Source organism: Ciconia boyciana, chromosome 1 (genome assembly GCF_034638445.1).
Source record: "Ciconia boyciana chromosome 1, ASM3463844v1, whole genome shotgun sequence".
Classification (NCBI taxonomy): domain Eukaryota; kingdom Metazoa; phylum Chordata; class Aves; order Ciconiiformes; family Ciconiidae; genus Ciconia; species Ciconia boyciana.
The window spans coordinates 54694669-54715089 of NC_132934.1; the positions used below are offsets into that span (position 1 = coordinate 54694669).

Consider the following 20421-nt stretch of genomic DNA (forward strand, 5'->3'; position numbering starts at 1 on the left):
AGCCTCTCTGGGCCCCAGCACTTGGAGAAGTGCGGTGGCTCCTTCCGTATGGAGGGATGTTCTTACACAGCTGGGGTGCCTGGTCACACGGGCGCAGGGTGGCCGAGATGTCCAATGCTGTGGGTGAGGACGTGCTGGTGCCACTGCTGGTGTGGCTCTCCAAGGCTGGTGCCTGCATAGCAGGCAGGGGCTCTCTCCTGGCCAGGCGGTTATCTCAGGAGCTGAAAGCTTCGCTCTGGGCCAGCTGCTCCCTTCCCACTGTCCCGGGAGTAACTGTGCACCCATGCAGCAGCTGACGTGTCTCTTGCTGAGGAGAGGACCGGAGCAGGGTGGCATGGCGAGGAGAGGGCAAGCTGGCACCATGGGCACCTCCGTCTTCCCGTGCCTCTTCATTATCCTGCTCACCAGGGGCTCCCCAGCAGGGTGTGCTGGAGATGGTGGCTCTGCATCCCACAGTAAGTGAGCTTTCCTCCCAGCTCAGGAAAAAGGATGGGTCTGCTGTGGGGAGTCCTCCTTATGCTGGGTCTTCTTACCCAGAGTGTGCTGTGCAAGCATGTTGAGCTTGCACAAGAGGTGTGTGGGTGGGCATATAAGGGGTGGGGTGCTTGTGTGTGTGTTGGGGGAGCCTCTTTGAGCTGCTCTTTGTGTACCCTCTGACCCTGAGCTCTCCTCTCCAGGCACGGCCAGCACAGCAGAGAAACCTGTGCTGTTGAACAACATTGCAGACACCGAAGCCTTCATCAGCGGTGCGGAGGTGGCGGTTGTTGGATTCTTCCAGGTGTGTTCATAGCAACTCCCCTCCACCAGCTGTGAGCCCTGTCCCACCCTGATGGGAGCGTGGGGCTGGATGTGGTGTAAACACCTTCCAAGGGCAGCTCCTGTCCCGAAAGGTGCTGGGGCTGTGACAGGCATGTGGAGGGATTAGGTGACAGGCCACAAGGAGAATGCCAGGAATTTGGTCTGTGTGTGTGGAAAGGGAGATGGAGTAAGGGAGGAAGGTGAAGGAGGTTGTAGGAGCCCTGGAGCAGGAGAGAGGGAAGTGCTGCAGGGGAAGCAAAATGGGAACGTGGGTGGCAGAGAAATAGTGCCGGTAAGGGGTGAGTGGGAACGTCAGTTGTTTGCTTTAGTCAGCAAAGACAGAAGCAAGGCACTGCCTGCGCGACGGGGATGAGGAAGCTGGGTCTCAGGGAGCAGCGCTGGTGCAGGTCCTCTGAAGTCCAAGAAGATTTGGGCTCAAGCTGCAGCCTCCTCCCAGGGAGGGTGTAGGCATGGTCTCTCTATCTCGCTGCTTCGTTCCTCAGAGTTGATATCCCTGGGATCTCTGATTTCTGTGTCTAAATTCAATTGAATTCAGCCAAGGGTATTAGAGTGACTGATGGGTGTGAGCCCCTTGTCCCTAAAATGGCATGAATATTTTTCCTTAGGAAACAAGACAAAAATATTTATTGAGTTAGAGCACCATAAAACAGAGGCCTCTTTAACAGGATCCTCATTATTTTTCAGGTCCCTAAGTTGCACCTTTTTCCTCCTTTTCCTTGAGCTCTGCCCTAGGCTTCTGCTGCCCACACACTACCTCATAGCTTCTGTCAGAGAAGATGTCATGCTTTCAAAAACAACTCCTTTCTGCAAGCTCCTTCCTCCTCCTGCCCTGTGCCTGGGGCTGGAGGGCAGCCTACGGAGGGCATCATGCCCTTGGTGTAGGACAAGGGCATATCATAGCACAGAGCGAGTACTGATGTTGCTGCCTATGCAGCACAGGCAGCAACCAGTGTGTGAGCGCTGGAGGCTTATGCCCCAGGGGCCTTGCTAAGCACTGATCACAGAACACCAGCCTCCTCGTCTTCAGCGCCTGCAGGCATTCAGAGCTCCTCCGGGGTTGCTCTTGCAGCACTACAGTCCTGCAAACCAGTGAGGCAATCTGCACACACAGAACGAAAGTGCTCAGATGCCTCCTTCCCGCAGGGTAGCTGGCCGGAGTTGTGGCAGGGCTGTACCCAGGGCACAGAGCCTCATGCTGAGCTGCAGCAGGGACTGTGGCTTCTTGCTGGATGAAGCAACGCGGGGCCATAACTGCTGGTGCCTCGTGCCACCGCGGCCTCCCTCCCGCTGCAGGATTTCATTCATCAGAGTCTACAGGAGGCTGCTCCTACGCGGCATGCAGGGTCCTGGGGCAGGGAGGGATGGCTGTGCCGTCCTGCAGTGTGGGGACAGCCCCAGCTGCCAGGAGCGCGGGGCAGCAGCCAGCAACGTGTCGGGCATTCAATGCCTGAAGCATGACAGGGCTGCATTTAAACAGTAGATAAAGATGTATGTGTGCCATGAGGGCTTGTCTTGGCCCTCTGCCTGAGAGTATATTCATCCAAATAATGTCCATGTTCTCTGTTCGCCATAAATTATGTCTCTGCTGCAGCCTTTCAATTCACTGCAGAATGCGGCTCGGCAAGCTCCCTGTATAATGAGCACGGCCTCCCTGACTGGGAACGGCATGCCATGAAGGAAAAACAGCACACTGCTCCAGAAACCCGTGTGTATGCAAGAAAGGGCCATGCTTGGCCTGGTTAAACCCCAGCTTTCCCAGGAATGCTCCCAAAACTCAGTGAGGTTATTTCCACCCCAGGCTTTAGCACTCTCACCAGAGCCATGTCGATGCGCTGGCATTTCCAAAACAGGTCACGAGAGTTGTTTTTCTTTTGAATTAAGAAAGAATTTTGTTTTCCATTCTCTCAGGGCTCACAAACAGCTGAGCTGATGGTTCAAACCAAAAAGAAAAACAAACCAAGCAGAGACTGCCTTGAGAATTTAAATCCAATAAGTAGAAGTATCAAAAGTACATCACTCAAAAGAAGAGTTGGGAATGGGAACAGTAAGAGAGGCTTTAATATGGGCAAAGGCTGTAGCTAATAGTCTCAATGCAAAAGAGAGAATGGACCTCAAATTACTGAGAAACTGCACATTTCTATCCTTCGATGTATCTGCATTAGCTACTTTTTAAAGGATATGTTTAATACACCTTTTTAAAAGAAACCAGGATACTGCTAATGCAAGGTGTTTAAAAATTGTAAACCCCTGGCTCCAGAATCAAGGTTATCTTAAAAATTATGTCTTTATATATTTATTGTACACACACACACACATATGTATATATATGTGTGTGTGTGTATATATATATATGTATTTAAGCGTGCTACATCCAGATTCTGGGTTTCTCCCCTCTCTTTTAAGAGCTCTAGGGCTTCGCATCATCACCGTGTTACCTATTAGCGTGGGAGTAAGAAGTGAGGTTTAAGAGAAATGGAAGGCGAGATTCCCAGAGCGCCGCAGCTACCCGCTAGCTGGGGCTTTCAGACCGACAGCGCGCTTGGCATCGCCGCCTGGTGACTTCCCGGGTTTTGGGAGGAGAGGCGGTTGGCGGGGCGAAGGGGGGGAGCTCTGCAGCATCCCGGCCACGCAGGCAAGGTGACACCGGGAGAGAAAGACGCCTACACCGGCACCCCGCGGCCGCCCCCGCCCTTTGGCTGCCCCCGCTCCCCCGCCCTCTCGCCGCTGCCCCGGCGCGGCCGCGGGGCGGGCGGTTCTGCGGGGCGGCCGGTAGGTGTCGCCCTGGCGCCGCCTGCGGGCGAGCGGCCCTGGGGGGGCTCGGCGGGGGCGGCTCCGCTCCTCACCCCCCTTCACCCCCTCTCCCCTCCCTCCGCAGGAACCGGGGAGCCCCGAAGCCTCCCAGTTTCGCCTGGTGGCCAGCCGGATCCCGGAGGTGCCCCTGGGCCTCAGCACCAGCCCCGCGGTCCTGTCCCACTACGGCGTCGCGGCGAACACCGTCACGCTCTTCCGCAGGGTGCGTGGGTCCGCGGGGATGGGGGGCACCCACGGTGCTGCCGTGGCCGGAGGAGCCGGGGAGCTACGCGGGGCCAGCCGCGGCTGCCCCCCAGCAGCTCCCTCCCGGGGAAACACGACGCTGCGCAAAAAGCTGTATCTACAAAATTAACGCTCTGGTTTAGGGGTTCCCCTACCCGCCGGTTTTGGTGAGAGAGGCTCTAGGGCAAGCGCTTAAAAACTGCCCGCAGTCACACTACAGAAGAAATGAAATCTCCGGGTAGCAGTGATAAAGAAGAAGATTAAAGCTGCTCATCTCTCCTTAGAGCAAGCCAAAAAAAGGCTTGTCCTTGACAGCCACTCTGCCTGCCCGCCTAAAAGCACATCTGTAGAGCTTCCTGCCCCAAAGAGGTCTTTTGCTTTTCACTTGCAGAGTGCCCATCACTGAGACATGCAACACATATTACACCTGATGAGATTCTCCATTTTAAGATCTCCTGTGGATCTGGTCCAGCACCCAGTGCTCTGCAAAGAACGATGTCTGTGTTTCTAAGTCACCCACCTGGAGTTGAGTGTTACTTGGATGGGGTTTCCGTGGTTTTGGAAAGGCTCCTGAGATAGATACATGAAAAGCATCTAGAGGCCATTTTACAATGGATCAACACAGCAGGCTTGGCATCAAATCTTGCCAAGTGTCACTTCAGGCAGGCAAAGCTGTCTCCCTGGGTGCACAACTTTTCTGTCATGACTGACACCAGATCCAGACTGGGTCTCTGCAGTTACAAGTGCTCTGCCACCAAAACAAATCCCAAACACTCTCATCCATCTCCTAGACTGTGGTTTGCAGAGTTATTCTCCAAATATGCTTTGGGCATGGGCCCATTAAAAATGTTGCTTTGCAGTTTCTTAGGAATGGATGCTGTGCAAGTTCAAATCTCTGTTGACTCCAGCTGTAAGTGCTGATGCGTCACTGAATTTGAATCTCTGTTTGCTGAAATTTAAGGAGATGATATTGGGAAGGGCTGTGTACTTGCTTCAAGAGCACCAACAAAAGATAAGAGCAAGTATTCTACTGGTTATATCAATTTCCTCATTGCCCCTTCTCACACAAGTGTGGCACTTGAAAACCGGAGAGAGAGGTGTATCTGAGGAGGAGAGGGGCCCTAGGTAGCACAAGATGTCCTAAAAGCCCATGAAGTGTTGTGTCACCAGAGCTCTAAGCACACAGGTTGGGGGTGGGGAATGGGGACACAGTACGTGTACTAGGGAAACTAAATGTGGCAGCTTGGCCAAGTTCTAGATCCAGGTTGTACAAAGATCGGACAAAGCGTGTTTGTTCCCCTTTCTTTCTCATCATTTCCTGCACCATGTTTACCACTGGCATTATCCAAATAATTCAAAGAGAGCTAAGAGTGAGCAACAGGTAGGCAGGTCCTTTTATTTAACCTTTTATTTGCTATGTGCAGATGTTGCAATTTGAAGCAGCGCCCATCTAAGTTTTGGTTCTTAGTCATGGTGGTTTTCTTCCAAAAATATTGAAAAGATCCTTTGTTTTTGTGCTGTGCCAGATAGTGAGGATGACTGCATTGGGAGGGTGTTTGATAAAAGAAAGCATCTGGATTGTTGGAATTTGGATTATATTGAATATTCTTTGTTCACAGTGCAGTTTTTGCAGCTGAACTCTTGTTTAATAGGAAAAAAAACCCAAGAAGCTAGTCAGGTTCAAATGTGGTTGACAATTCACTTGTCTAATTGTCAGTTTTTCTTAAATTAAGTTATTCAGACACATTGTTTTTCCTTTTATTCTGTGCTGAATACTGTGTAGGTGTAAGGGGTCAGAGATAAAAAGGAAAAGAAAAAAGAACTGAGGCAGGAACTTGGAATCAAATATTCATTTGAAGAATACAAAGATGCGTGACCAGGATAGCACTGAATCAGAGGCATAAACTCATTTTTTCTTTGCTTTTGCAGAGTATGAAACACTTAAAATGCTTAGTTTAAACCATAACTATAGTAGTGGGAGGGGCTGCTGTCAACTGGTGAGACTTCTTTGCATATAGTGGAGGGAAACTGATTTATTCTAGTGGGGAATCTGGCCTGATAGACCTAAAAAGAACATAATTAACAGATGCTAACAAGCTAATTATATGGAGTGATAAAGACATTTTGACTAGAGCTTCAACTATTAGATGCAGGCTATTTTCCAGCCTTATTTTCTTAAAATCATAAATGTTGAGTGCAGATTTAAGATGTTGTTATCCCAAAATGGACATCAGGTGTTTCCAGAAGCCCATGAAAGTCAAGAGAAGACTTTCTGTGGAGTCTGGGGTGCTTTAGATTGGTTCCCAACGCCTGTCTGATCTCACCTGCCCAGGGGTTGCACTGGCCTGATCTCATTTACTTGAGTAGAGCTGCCCTTTCATTTTATGCAGGAGGAAAATCTGTGAGAGGAATCAGGCCGCACAGTCTGAAAAGGACCAGTTTGGGTTGCTAGACAGGGCGCTGTGGCCCCCTACTAGATCAAAGACCTTGCCAGTGACCACAGAACAGCAAAAAGGGCTTTAGATGTCTGCACACCACTGGAAAAACTAACACAAGTACTTTCAGAGGTCATACAGATGCAGAGAATAAAATCTGGGGTGTGCATGTGGACCTTTCCTCAGCCCCAAGAACCTCATTCAACATGTGTATCAAAGGCCTTCAAATCCCAAACTTTGATCCTATTGCGTGTCACTGCCCAGCATCCCCATGGCTCAATTCAGTCATGTCCTGCGGTGGTACTGCACAGCAACTCTGCCCCTTTGGGTGGTTTAGCTATCATTCAATGGTTGCCTGCTTTTTTTCTGTTTACCAGGTCACGAAAACCTCAATAAAATCATATCTTTTGGGTGGGGGGGTGGAGTGTGGGGAGATGTGTGCAGGATAGATTTTCCTCTAAAGCTAAAATGTGCGGGCTTGATTTTTTTTATTTTTTTTCTGCTGTACTGGAAAAAAAAATCCTCTTTTTATTGGAGAGATTTCCTGCTTGCACAATGTTTCCAGGAAATCCATACAGGCTCATGCCAATGTCTATTACTTGTAGAATAAGCAGATGAAGATTTTAAAAAGGGATGTAAAGCCAAAATCGATGCAAGGAGTTAGGCTATTTAATGATCTCTCCCCACAATGCCTAGAATAGTTTATCAGCTAATCCTCCCTGTCTCCAGTGCATCAGGAGCTGATACTGTAGGGATGTCTGGAGTCCTCAGTGATTTCTGTTATGCCATGAGTTTGCCTTGTCCTTCAGAGACTGAAGGAGAGTGGAAGATCCTTATCTTGAAGTGCAGGTTCTGGACCTCCAGAAGTGGGGATTATGTGGTGGTGGGGAGAGTATGGCGGTGTCCCAGGGGGTGGGTGTCTCCATGAGTGAGTGCCATCATTGCCTCGGGCGGGGGTGCTGAGAGGAGAGGACAGCTGTGACTGTAGGTGTCGTTGCGTGTCTCCAGGTAGACAATGACCGGAGGGATCTGGATATGAACAGCAAAGATGTTGATGCGGAGAAGATGATTCGTTTCATTCGGATGAACGAGCTCCGCCTGGTGACAGAGTACAACCCTGTGGTAATTACCAGCTCCCTGCAGCCCCTACCCTTGCACTTGGCCTCCACCTCATGGGTGTCCTCTGGCCCAAGAGTTTGCACATCCAGATGTGTGCAAGGGTTGTGGCAATGGTGTGGATGGGGTTGGGGAAGCCACGCAGCTCTTCACTGCTACTCCATATGGGGACTGGAAGCAGACACTGTGCTGGGGCGTGTGAGTGGGGTGGGGAGGGGAAGGGAGGCATTGTGGTTCCTTTAGCTTTCCAGTAAATTTGGGGTGTTGGTGGGCAGAGAGCTCCATTTCTTACCACTCCTGCCGGCAGTGCTGCTTCTTCCCATGGGAATTTGCCATGTTGTGCCATGCCAGCAGACCCTGCTCAGCCAGGATCCTCTCTCTTTGTCTGAGAAGCCTTGAGAAACGTGGAAGCTTGAGTGACCTACTCCCAGAAGGCAGGCTTTTCTTCATCATCCAGCAGATAGGGCTTGACATAAGCCCAGCTATTTGAAGGCATATTCAAGAGCCAGTTGGAAACTTCCCATGCAAAATTTTTCCCATCCCGTCCATCCTTTACTCCAAAATTCATCACTTCAACAACAACAAAAAAAATCAGACATAGGATGCTTCCATGTTGGCCATCTTCATTAGCTCACTCATCTATCTGGCAGTGGCAGGGTCCCAGTGCTCCTCCCCACTATAGAGGGTGACCAAGGATTTAGGCTCCTCTGAAATCTCAGCATTTCACTGGGCTCATTGCTGTGGAGTCAATAGGTCTTAGAAGCCCCGGTGGCCTCAAGGCTGAGACTTCATCATTGCTGATGGGGTCTTTTGTGGACTTCTGGATAGCTACAACAGTGCTGACCAGGCTCAGTTTAACCAAAGGAGAATGGCCCAACCTGTTTCAAAGCTATACCTTTTCAAGCCGATGCCAAGGATCAGCTAAGAGGGCCGACACATTCTCCAGTTCAGGTGCAGCCCGCCAGGAGAGATAGCATTTTGTTTTGGAAATGCAACATTTTGTTTCCAGAATGAAATACTGTAGAAGTTCTGGTTTTTTCTTAAAAAAAAAAAAAAAAAGTGGATTTGTTTTTTCGTCTTGATAAGGGCTGTGAAAAATGCATTTCAAAATCACAGAATATTTCTGGGGACAGAAAAGCTATATCCTGCCCCACTGTCCTCACAGCCCTTTGAGAACACCCAAGTCACGTCAGTGGGGATGTTCTTTTATCTTTATAATCGCCCAGGCCTTCTGAACCCTTGGATCCTCCACTGCATCTTCTGGCAATTCCTTAGATCATGGTTCTTTCTTCATGCGTTTCTGCTGATGCTTTGGGCTCTTGCTCCCTGGCGTCCTGTTCAGCACCCAGGCTGTCTGCCCGGCCGAGAAGTCCTGAGCTGTCCAGCCGGTTCCCTCCACCCTGACTGGCAGTACACATGTTGTTACAGTTTTTTTTCCAGACACTCTGGAATCCTATCAAGGTGCTGCAATTAACAGTGTCTCCTGCAGTCTCCGGCCCAAAGCCCTCCCAGCTCCACTTACGTAGCTTGGTTTTTCGTAAATATTTATTCCCAGTGCATATGCTGTTTACATCTAAGAATGCTGCTGGTCACGCGGATCACACCGAGTGCTGCCAAGAGTTTCTCTCCCCATCTCTCCCCCCACATACTTTAGGCATTTTTAGGCAATGCTTACCCTTTGTGCTTTCCAGGAGAGTCAGATGTGACCTAGCCATGTTGATGAGCTCTGCTCATCGCTCTTGCACAAGGTTGTGTAGACAGGCACACCTTTGTGTGAGGCTGCTGGAGGAGCTGCGGCTCCAGCCCTGCCCCCTCTCAGCCCAGCCCTGTAGGGGCCCTTGGTGCTGGCAGGCTTCACCCTCACCCTCACCCCATTCTCTCCCATGAGGTCTTCTAATGCTCTGCAGCCTTGGTCTGCACCCCCTCTACTCTCCCCTGCCCCATCTGCGTATCACCAGAGAAATGAAGGGATACAAAATGTCTGATAAATAGGAGGCTAATGGCAGAGTCCTGGCTGCCAGAAACTAGATGCTTTGCAGTGCACGGCCCTTGCCGGCATGCACTCCCTGACCCCTTCCTTATTACTCCTGGAGCGTGTGGAAACTTTCTTCTCCTGCTGGCAGGGAGCTGCCCAGACTGCACCTCTGTGGTTTTGGTGGCCCAGGGGAGGCATCAGGTCTGGCCCCACTGCTGTTTAGTTTGAGGGAGAGGCTGCAGGGCTGCGGGAAGCGGGCGGAAGGAGAAGTGAGATGACGAGTGAGTGAGTGGGTGAGTGCCTGGAGATGGTGCCGCAGCTTCTTGGGGAGTGCCAGTCCTGTCTCCTCACAGAGGGCCAGTGTCTGCTGCCCGCCTGGCCCTTGCCCAGGCGACGAGGGACAGCTGGCTCCAAGTCTTCTCCCACTGTGGGACTGCAGAGGCAATTTTAACCCTCAGCACTCTGGAATGCCCAGGCCCTGGGGTTGCTGAAACTCTGGACTCATCCCCATCCTATGCACAGCTTAATGCTAAAGAAAGGAAATAAGGGCAGACACCAACCCTGACACCACAAATCCTTCCCACTTTCTTGCTCCCATTTCAGCCGGGTGCTGGACCTCAGTGATTCAGGGCACCCTTATGTTCAGTGTTTGCTGGCCTTCCCTCTTCACTTCCTTGTCCCTCTAGGCTTCAGCTTGCTTATCCAGGCAGTCCCCCTGCCTAGTCACTGACTATCCTGAGGCCCGTGATTAACCCTTGTGGTCTTCAGGCTCTCGTCTGGGGAATAAGCAAAGCCAGGAGGTTAAGCATTCCCACAGAGAACCCAGATTGGATCCGTCCTGCTTTAAAGAAAGCTGTCCTGCTTGTGAGGCTGATTTGCAAAGAAATCTCAGCTGAAGCGTGAGGATTGATGTCCCTCTTGCAGTGCATCCAATGCAGATTGAATGTTCTCAATCTCCTTGTCTGTGTACGTTTCTCTCTCTGTCTGTGGTGGCCATGTTTTCGGCAGACAGCAATAGGTGTGATGCAGGGTTCGCTCCAGCTTCACCTCCTCCTGATCACAGACAAGATGTCCCCAAATCACCCTAAGAGAATGCACAGATATCGGGCAGCAGCGGAGCTCTTCAAGGGGAAGGTAAGTCCAAACAGAGAGGAAGGAGAGCCATTAGGGAGAAAAAATGGAGAACAGTGATTTCTTCTGTGGATGGGGAGGGAATAATCTCCTTTTCTGTGCATTAGGGGAGCAAAGGCCAAGTGGCAGGAAAAGAGGATTAGCTGGATAATTAAGTGGAGGGGTTGGATCTGTTCACCTTTTGCCAGTTTGCTTCCTTTTGGGGAAAATGTCTTTTGTATACTGCTCATCTGCTCCCTCAGTGGGACATGATGACATACTTCCTTGCTTCTGGTCCAGTTTTGTTCCCTTGCACTGGGAGATGACGAACAGCTGCTGCACTTCTGTCTGGCAACGGTTGCGTTCCACTGGTGTGAGAAGAGATTTTGTACATACAGTCTGCAAGATGCCAAGGAGCATTATATAAGTGACCAGACAGCAATTAATGTCACGGTGCTTCTTAACCCTTAGCCTTCTGGTTGGATCCTGGGGAAACAGCTGTTTTAAAGGAGTTGCAAATGCATTTGTCGGATTTCCCACATGAAGGTGATGAGATAGATGGGGTCTTTCAGAGAAATTTCACCTGGTTCCCACCCCTCTGTGGGCAGAGCTCCCCAGATAGTAAATCTTGCCATGGCTGATTCTCTGCCAGCAGCTGGATTACAGGGGAGTTTGTGTTCAGGGAACAGAGGAAGGAACTGGCAAGCAAAGGAGGACTGGGAGCCACAGGAAGGCATTTGGAGCAAGGGAGAACGGCAGATGGTAGGGGGCAGAGGATCACTGCAGTGGAGAAGGCTAAGCTGAGAGGCAGTGGAAGAGATCTTCCTGGGAGAAGAGCAGAGTTGGAAAGAGTTGGGGTTTAAGAACAAGAACATCTGCATGCATCTGTTTGTGGTACTGAAGGGTCAGATTAAAATAATCAAGTATATTGTCATCTTCAAATGGAGAAGCCACCTCAGAACTGTGCACCTTCAGAAGTCTTGAGATTAATTTATGGCAGGACTGCTTTGGACCTGTCCCACCCATTGGCAAGAGACCAGGCAGAAACCAGGCATCAAGGTCAAAAGGTCTCTTCAAAAGTGTTTTGCTTTGATGAATACATAGTGAGAAAAGAAAACTCATTTATCTGAAAAATTCCCACCGTCTCATGTGAGATGTGTGTTATAGTGGCACCATTATCCCTGTCCTCCATAAGCAGCAGGGTCTGATACAGGTCTCCCCCCAGGCATCTAATTATTCTAACACAGTGCATTGCTGTTTAGCATCACTATCCTTTGCTGATGTGGCTGCAGCCAGTTTGCTCTTCATGTGACATGCCCAGATCTGAGCAAATGTGAATAATTTTCCCAGAAATACTTCACAAAATATTGGATAAAATGTTGTAAAGTCCAGATAATTTATGAATTGCCAGCAAGCCAAATCTAACTTTTTAAAATTCATACAGGCAAGTTTCCCACTGAATCAGTCTAGAAGAAGTTTGCCAGAGTAAAATATAGAGATTAAAGATGTGGGAATTTGACTAATTATTTCTACTTTACTGCAGTGATACTGCAGGACACATAGATGAAGGGACTTAGAGTCTAATAAATTGTTTTTCCCAAAGGAGTGGCACTCTGAGGAGTACATTGTGGTTTGGACTGCCCTCTTACAAAGCTATAAGAGAGAGCTAGGATCCTGCTGTTTGGGTCTTAGATCTGGATACTAAGGAGTAAGCAGAGCGACATGCCCACTTAGGCTTGTCTCCTTTGCTCTGTCATGTACAAAGACATGAAGTTTGAGTATCAGAAGCAGCTACTGCACAATACCATGGAAATCTTTGCTGGCTAATTTTCCTAAGTGGAATTACCTGTTGTCAGGACTACCAAATTAACTCAGGTTTACTTCAAAACAAGTAAAGTATTGAGTAGATTTTGCCTTTTTTTGGCTTGCAGGTTGTCTGTGAATAAATGCAAGATTCTTGACTTGAATTTTATTCAGGATTACCAGTGAATAATTCATAGCCTGTGGGCTGGTTGTGAAAGGCTTGTTTGTGTTGCGGGGTTAGTGCTGTCAGTGGTTTGAGCAAGGAATCATTGCTGTGCAATGGAGGGGTGTTCAGGCTCCCTGACAGCATGTACCACTGCATCCAGCAGCACTTTACAGTGATTGCAGAGTGCCAGAACAGAGTGGGGAGACTCGGTGTGTGTTACAACTTCTCTACAAGCCAGTGCAGAACACAGAGCCTCAAGAGGGTTCCCAAGCAGGAGAAGGGGTACTGAACCTATCACACATCTCTGGTGTACTCTGAGGGAAGGGGAGTCCTTGTCATTGTCATCACCAGCTGGAGGGAGAAGAGAAACTTGTTGCTTGGGTTGATGGAGAGATGAAGAGGAAGTGCTGCTGCTGAGTGGCTGACCCCAAAGAGTGAAGAAATCATAGGACCATAGAATACCTAGGTTGGAAAAGACCCTTAAGATCATCAAGTCCAACCATTAATGGTTCATGAGGAAGTGATTCACCTGCCAGTTCCTGGATTATGGTCTCTTCATCTCTGGTTTATGATCTTTTCATTTTTGCCTGAGAGGAAGCTGAGATTTTCATCTGGAGGATCCATGAGGCCATATGGTGAGGACTGTTATTTGAAAACAGCCTGAATTGCACCCTGAGCAGCAGTGAGTGTCTGAAGGCAGTCTAGATTGCTCTAGATTTTATCGTGGAACCTGGGAGCTATAAAATGCTGGAGAGGAAAGTGCAAATGTTAGATGATGCTAAACCAGCAAGAGCTGACAAGAATAAGAAGAAATATGGTACTTTTCTAGCAGACTTTGAGAAAGAATTGTGGGTGGGTAACAGTGAACAGACAGAGCTCAGAGTGCTGCAGCTGCAGGAGTGAATCCACCAGCCTTCTTGGAAGGATCCCACTGCAATCAAATATGTGCTGCTTTGAGAAAGTACTGCCAAAAGTCCAGGCTTTCTACTGGAAAGGAAATGTCAGGGTTTGTATTGCTGAGCCAAACTAGCATAAGCATCTTCAGTTTTCTTTCCACAGGATCAGAGTATAACATGACAATTACAGCTGGTGTACCTCATGGGTGTTTGCAGAAGTTTCAATAAGGTGATGCTGGGAATAACAAAAGCAGCTTTTGCTGCAACTGATATAACTGGTTGTTGTGGTTTAGCGTCAGTTGGCAACTAAGCACCACACAGACGCTGGCTTACCCTCCCCCACCCCGCTCCCCGGTGGGATGGGGGAGAGAATCTGAAGAGCAAAATTAAGAAAACTTATGGGCTGAGATAAGAACAGTTTAATAATTGAATAATAATAATAATAATAATAGTAAAAAAATTTTAATGAAAAGGAAAACAACAAGATAGAGGGGAGCAAAACCCAGGGGGAAAAAAACAAGTGATGCAACCGCTCACCACCCACCAACCGATGCCCAGCCAGTCCTGGAGCAGCGATCGCTGCTCCCCAGCCAACTCCCCCCAGTTTATATACTGAGCATGATGTCCTATGGTATGGAATAGCCCTTTGGCCAGTTTGGGTCAGCTGTCCCAGCTGTGCTCCCTCCCAGCTTCTTGTGCACTTGGCAGAGCATGGGAAGCTGAAAAATCCTTGACTAATGTAAGCACTACTTAGCAACAACTAAAACATCAGTGTGTTATCAACATTATTCTCATGCTAAATCCAAAGCGCAGCACTGTACCAGCTACTAGGAAGAAAATTAACTCTATCCCAGACAAAACCAGGACACTGGTTTACAATGTCAAAATGATTTGGGTAGAGATGTTTGCAAAGTCCCTTTTAATTTATATGTAGACCCATTTAGAAATGGGTTCTGAGAAACTCCTGAGAGTCCTTCAGGAGTTCTTCCATAGAAATGAAAGGATGGTGCCCTTTCCCTTGCAGTCATTCATATGCTTTTTATTTTTCTTGTCAGACATTGATGGCTCCAGAACTGAGAGAGATAATATGTAGAGATGCCTCTTTTAGCCATAAACAGGGGAACCTGTAAATATGGATTGTCTATGTCACTTAACAGATATCTGCAGTAAAGTTGTTTTTATAGCTTGCTTTTTTTTAAATTAATGACTGATGTTTTCATTTTGCTTTGATGTACTATTTAAGCTGTGTAAGAAATTACTCAAACTTCAGAATTTGGTCTTTTTGCTTATACAGTCTCCTCAAAGAATGAAGGTTGCAGCTCCATGAAGTTCAAAGTCAAACACTCAATATGAGGCTTGATCATCCTTCCTGTTTGTCTTGGTTAAAGGAAAAACTAAGCAACATCGAATTGGTTTCTATCACTGCAGTACTATTTTCAAGTAACTTTAATTTCTTGGGCAATAACATCATTCCATATCTTCGTATTTACCAGGAACTCAATGTTCTGAAAGCACTGGGCTAGGAATCAAGTTGGCAAGACACCAAGACAGCACCAGTGTACAAAATTTTCTGAAAGAAAGCTTATTGTAGGTGACAGTGCACAGATAATATCATGTGTGGAGGGGAGAATTTGTGTCAGGAGTTCCTCATCCATGCAGGAGATCCTTCACTGCCTGTAGCAGCAGACCTCTGAACACAGGCAAGAAGATTGCTACAAAATGAAACAATTTCATGGAAATCATTTCAAAATGAAAAAAACAGCTATTGTAAAGGATAGCATGAAATAGAAAATGAACTTTCTGTTTGGGATGGAACTACTTGGTTTCTAGCAGTGATGTGAGAGTTGCCATCATAAGTGGGATTTGTTTTGGTGAATTATAGCTTTGGTAAGTTGTCTGAGCAAAGGCTTTAGGCTCTTTTCAGCACTGACAGAGAAGGACAGGCATGTCCTTCCTTCCTTTCTAAAACAGATGGAATAAAGTGACTGTCACTGTCTATTGTAGAGGTTACCTAGATGACTGGCCGAGACAAGACTAAGATCTAATGTCAGAAGTTAGGCAAGGTGAATCTTGTCTCATGGTCAGTATAATCCTCCATGGTCACTGCATTCATTCTTTATGATTAGAGCTGGCTGGGAATCTGAACAAAATAAATTCCTCATGAGAAAATGCCAGTCCCACCAGGTGGCATCTATCATGGAAATGTCCCCATTGAGGAACCTGCTTGGTTTCTAGCTGCTGAGGAGGCCAGGCTTTCAGTGGTCTTTGTGGCCTCGGTACTGATGCACCTTACAGACTGCCTCACAAGTGTGACTTTGAGGCCACACAGGCCTTGGCAGGACCCCTGGAGGACATCCAGCATAGGACGCATGGCCTGTCCTTTTGCTGAAGGAGGACTCATCCCATGTCACAGCACCTACCGGGTTGCGTCATTCTAAAATGCATGTAATAGGCATTAAGGTGTCTTCTTTCGAGTGACAGTGGACAAACGCAATTGCCGTCTCTCCTGTATTTTTGGAATATAAGAAGGGAAGGAAACTTTTGCTGTACTTTGGCACCCTGTAACTCCGTGAGCCAAATGTGAGTCATTAGAGAGATCCAAGTCAGGAACTGTGAATGATGATACCTCGGCCTTTCTAGCTGAGGGGCCAGTTGTTTTTGTGTTTTCGTTTTCTTCTGTAAGGAGGAAGGTGTTTGGAGTTCTAAACCCCAACCTTTTTATTCTTTTATTCTTACTCTATTCTTTGTATTTGTGGATAAAATATGTACAGCTTTTTAGTTTTGGGATTTTTAACAAAGGCTGGAAGCTTGATAAAGTGAAGAATGCTGACTAACATTTATCTATATTACCATTTTAAAATGCCATTCATCTGTTTTAAAGGTGAAGGAGATTTTGTATAGAAAGTGACAACATTTAATAACCTAGGTATTCTAAATGCTTTTTTTGATTAACTTGTTGTTTAACATTTGATTAAAAAAACATTGTTGTCTAGTGAATCTTTCATAGAGAAAACCAAAAGCTGGGGAATGAACTGGTGAAAATGTGATACCATTTCCTGTACCAACCCTCTGAACATGCTTCCCTCCAACACCGGCCTCTGTTTCCAGCTCACTAGTTGGACGGAGAGCCCTAAAACATAAGTATTGCTGCTCCAGCTGAAAGCCTCTTAGATCAGGTCCTTAGACCTGTGACCCTTAGATTTGTGACCCTTCTCTAGCTTGGTGTTTTATCCTGCCAAAGGATGAATTTAGCACTCTGGGAGAAGTTCCCCACAACCTGTCTGCTCACTAGCTTGCTGCCCTTGGGGCACGGCTGACTTTTGGAAGAGAAATTGCAAGTGGTAAATATCACATATCCAGTGAAAGTGTTGTTCCTGTTTGTGTATCACAGTGATTAACTGCAGTTAAACCTTACACTAGCCTAACTATCCCTCCTTCCCATAGGCTGTTGCCTAGGAAAGTTTCCAGATATATTTATTTTTTTATAGAACATAAATTTAATAAAGTAAAGAATTTGAGATTTACCAAGTTTATTTTTAGAGAAGAAAAAAGTTTTGAACTAACTTGAGTGTTCTTGATTGAAAAGAAGGAAAAACATGAGTCACAGACTGGGAACTGGGCACATCATCTTCACATTGCATTACTTTTCTTTTTTTAAACTATTCTTTTTTCTTGTGTAAGTTAAGTCATATCCATGTCCATAGGTACATTGAATATGCTAGGCCCAGTAGACTGCACAGGATAAAGAGAAGGTAAAATGACGCATGTTAGCTGGATGTTTGTTTCATTGCCTTGGATGTCACCTGCCAAAGGATTCTATTTAATCAGGTCACTGATTAAATTGTTCAATTTCTGTATTTATTTTCTTTTATAAAATTTATACATAATGTTTGTATTTAATATTAACAGATAATTTAAAAAAGATTTTTGGGATAGCTGTATATTTTATTGATAATCTTTCAGATTCCAAAATTTTAAATTTGTACCAATTCCTACTTCACCTGTAAGATCTTAAAATAAAATCATGGAGTTGGTCACCAATTCTGATAAATCCGTACTATTGAATCATCCTGGCAGAATCCTAATCTTTAGCTTGATCTTGCTCTCCAAGACTATTCAGGAGTCCAGAAAACTGTAGGTCATTCTCATCCTGGCTTATTCATTGCTGGGCTTCTCTCCCCAGGTCTGAACAACCCTCCACTGAGCTGGGCTGTATGGACATTGGTGTCTTGCCAACAACTTCTGTTTCCCAAATGATTGCATCTTCATTGCTATTCACTGCAGCTCACTTAAATACGTCCTTTGTGTTTGGTACTCTCATGTTCTTATCCTTGCGGACTCCTGCTGCCCTATACTTCACTCCCACATTCTTGCAATTGAGTTTGATTCTCCACACACCAAAATACCCTTTTACTCTGCCACTCTGGGTCTTGCATGGATGTGAGCATCTTATCCAAATAACATGCAAGTACAGGAGTCAGCTTCTTTTACATGTGCCACTAAGATAAAAAACATCTTGTTTCCTCATCTATTAAGAGAATAGAAGTGGAGACTGCCTTCCTGCCATACTGTAGGTATATTTTTAAAGAAGGTGAAAGAATAAATTTTGTTTGGTAGTGTAAGTCTGGACTTGATAAAATACAGAAAAATGCACTGCATGGAGCAGGTAGATAGTGGCAGAGTAAAGCGTTGTCCTAACAGAGTATGGTAGGTTTTCTCTAACTCTTTATAAAAATATTACTGTTAATCTTCATATGATCACTGTTTGGGGATCTGTTCTCTCTCTCAGCTTGTGTTTTGCTCACGTTTCCTCTCCTATTTCCATCACAGATTCTCTTCATCCTGGTAGACACCAATTTGAAGAGCAATGAACGAATAGTGTCATTCTTCAAACTGAAGAAGTCCCAGGTGCCAGCTCTGGCTATATTCCACACACCAGATGAGGAGCAGGATGTGTTGACTCTGGATGAAGTCTCCGTTGAGCGTGTACAGGATTTCTGTAATCGTTTCTTACAAAGAATGCAGCAGGTAAAGGGGGACTCCTGTACAGACTAGAGGAAGCTGGGATCTTGTAGGACAATGCTGTTTCTCACAAGGCTCTTGAAGAAGATGACTTCAGTTCCTTGAACTCTTCCCCACCCCTGCCACCTCCTCTTTCATTTTCATTTGCACCTGAATATCAGAAAAGCATTAGATCTAGAGCAGAGCAGAGATGGATGTCTTTGCAGAGTCTCTTTCTTCATTGACCTCTGCCTTCTAGTCTACAGCAAGAAGACTTCACTGACCTGTGCAACTGTATGAAGGTCTCAGTGAAGCATCTGTTTTCTGGGAACAGCAGCTGGAGAGACAAAACGAAGGATGCTTTTGGACTGAGAATGGGGGTGGTGGATGGCAGCACATAAGAGAGGATCAGAGAGACAGTGGCCTGGATAGAAAGGAAATCTATCAAGAAGGCCACAGAACAGAGTATACAGTCAAGGGCTCAGGACTCTACCAGAGATCTCTGCTGGGAGAGGGACAATTTAATTTACGTGTTCATTCAGTGTTAAGAGTTCTCTCTCTGTCCAAGCTCATCTTCCTATAGCACAGAGGCTTTGTGTGTCAGGACCCTGTGTCGTGCAATTGAAATGGGATAGGCAGGGCAGTGGCATAGACAGCAGAGTTGATTTAAGTTGGTTTGTTTCCTTTTATCACTATGCTGAGAAACTGAGCAATGTCAAAACTGATTTCATGCCTCTAATGTGTTTTAGAAAGAAGATGAACCTGAGGAGAAGGCCCTCAATGAGGAACTCTGATTCTTTCTCAGCCAACAGGATGACTGTGCCCAGAGTCATCTGTTTCTGGTGTATGAAGAGTTCACTGAGCCCCACAGCTCAGGAATTCCTGGGATACTAGGATTAAGGGGCCAAGTCAGTCACGGATTCTCATCTCCATGCTATGTACATATATGCTGTCTGTCGCCTCTAGGAATCTCTTCTCCCTTCTCATTTGTTGGCTCCAGCTCTCTTTTCTCAGTACTCCAGGAGCTCTGGTATTGCCCTACACTGTGTCCTTCCATGCCACCTCTGTTGGAGCAAAGGGTGATATAGCAAAATGGCAATATCAGAGACAAAGTTTGTAGTTCCCAGAGATCTTTTTCCCTTATTCGCTTTGCTTTTGGTACCATGCTGGGATCCACTGTCAGCCTATCCTGACACTAAGAACAAATTGGTTGCTTGACGTCACATGAACTTTTAAATTTATTTTACTAAATAAAGCAGAAAGTGAATAGTCTGATTTTTTATGCAAATATGTGATTTCCCACTCCCCATGTCTTTCACTTAAGGACAAAGCCTTAAGTGTATTTCTGAGTGAGTAAGCTCAAAAATCTCCTTTCTCTGAATTTAACTAGGCTCGCAATGCCTAACTAGTCAGATTGGTTGCTAAGAATCATTCTCCATGGAACTGGACCCATCATCAACAGATACTTCCACCAGGATGGGAGATTTCTGTGAAGGTTTGGGATCAGAACAGCACTGGGTACAGCAGGTCTGAGCTGGTGCAGCAAAAATGAATGAGTCTAAGATGCACATTGAGGCTAAGAGGAATGGGAGCTGTGGCAGAAGGGCAGTAGAAAGTTGCATTGCGAGATAGGGGATAATCTCCATACTGGGAGAGGCTAATGTCTGTGTATTGACCTCAAACATCCCTCAGAGGTCCCAGTGCTGGCGTACAGGGGATGGGGACTTTGCAGGCAAGGCGTATGAGCCATCCCTGTTCTGCTGTACTAGATGCATGCAGTAGGCTTGCCTCATACTTGGCTCAGCATCCTTTGGCATGAAGTATGGATGCTCCTGTCAAACAGGGACTGCATTGTCTCTCAGGGCTTAAGAGACTTGGCTTGGGACAGGGAGCCTAAGAGGCACAGAGCTGAGAAACCTCAGCCCTTTCTCAGAGATTAGCCCAAGGCGAAGAACTGGGAACAGAAAGAAATTGTTCTTGTGGATGAGGCAAACACAGCTCCCCACCACAGAGGGAGAAGACCGGAGCTGGAAGGGATGCAAAGTAACTGCCAGCCACCATAATGAG

At 46.8% G+C, this 20421-nt stretch overlaps 1 protein-coding gene across 1 annotated transcript; it reads left to right on the forward strand.

Annotated features, from left to right (window-relative positions):
* The first annotated feature begins 107 nt into the window (after positions 1-107).
* On the forward strand, positions 108-19571 carry ERP27 (endoplasmic reticulum protein 27). Its single transcript, XM_072860345.1, has 7 exons — positions 108-168; positions 678-778; positions 3695-3832; positions 7296-7409; positions 10387-10512; positions 18184-18381; positions 19104-19571. Exons 1-7 carry the CDS (start codon positions 108-110, stop codon positions 19146-19148), a joined length of 783 nt encoding a protein of 260 aa, XP_072716446.1. The 3' UTR covers positions 19149-19571.
* The last annotated feature ends 850 nt before the right edge of the window (positions 19572-20421 follow it).

Coding starts and splice junctions, on each gene's coding strand:
- ERP27 (XM_072860345.1), top strand. CDS start 108: ATGTCCAATGCTGTGGGTGAGGACGTGCTGGTGCCACTGCTGGTGTGG. Junction 169..677: donor GGTGTGGCTCTCCAAGGCTG/GTGCCTGCATAG, acceptor TCTCCTCTCCAG/GCACGGCCAGCACAGCAGAG. Junction 7,410..10,386: donor TGACAGAGTACAACCCTGTG/GTAATTACCAGC, acceptor TGTTTTCGGCAG/ACAGCAATAGGTGTGATGCA.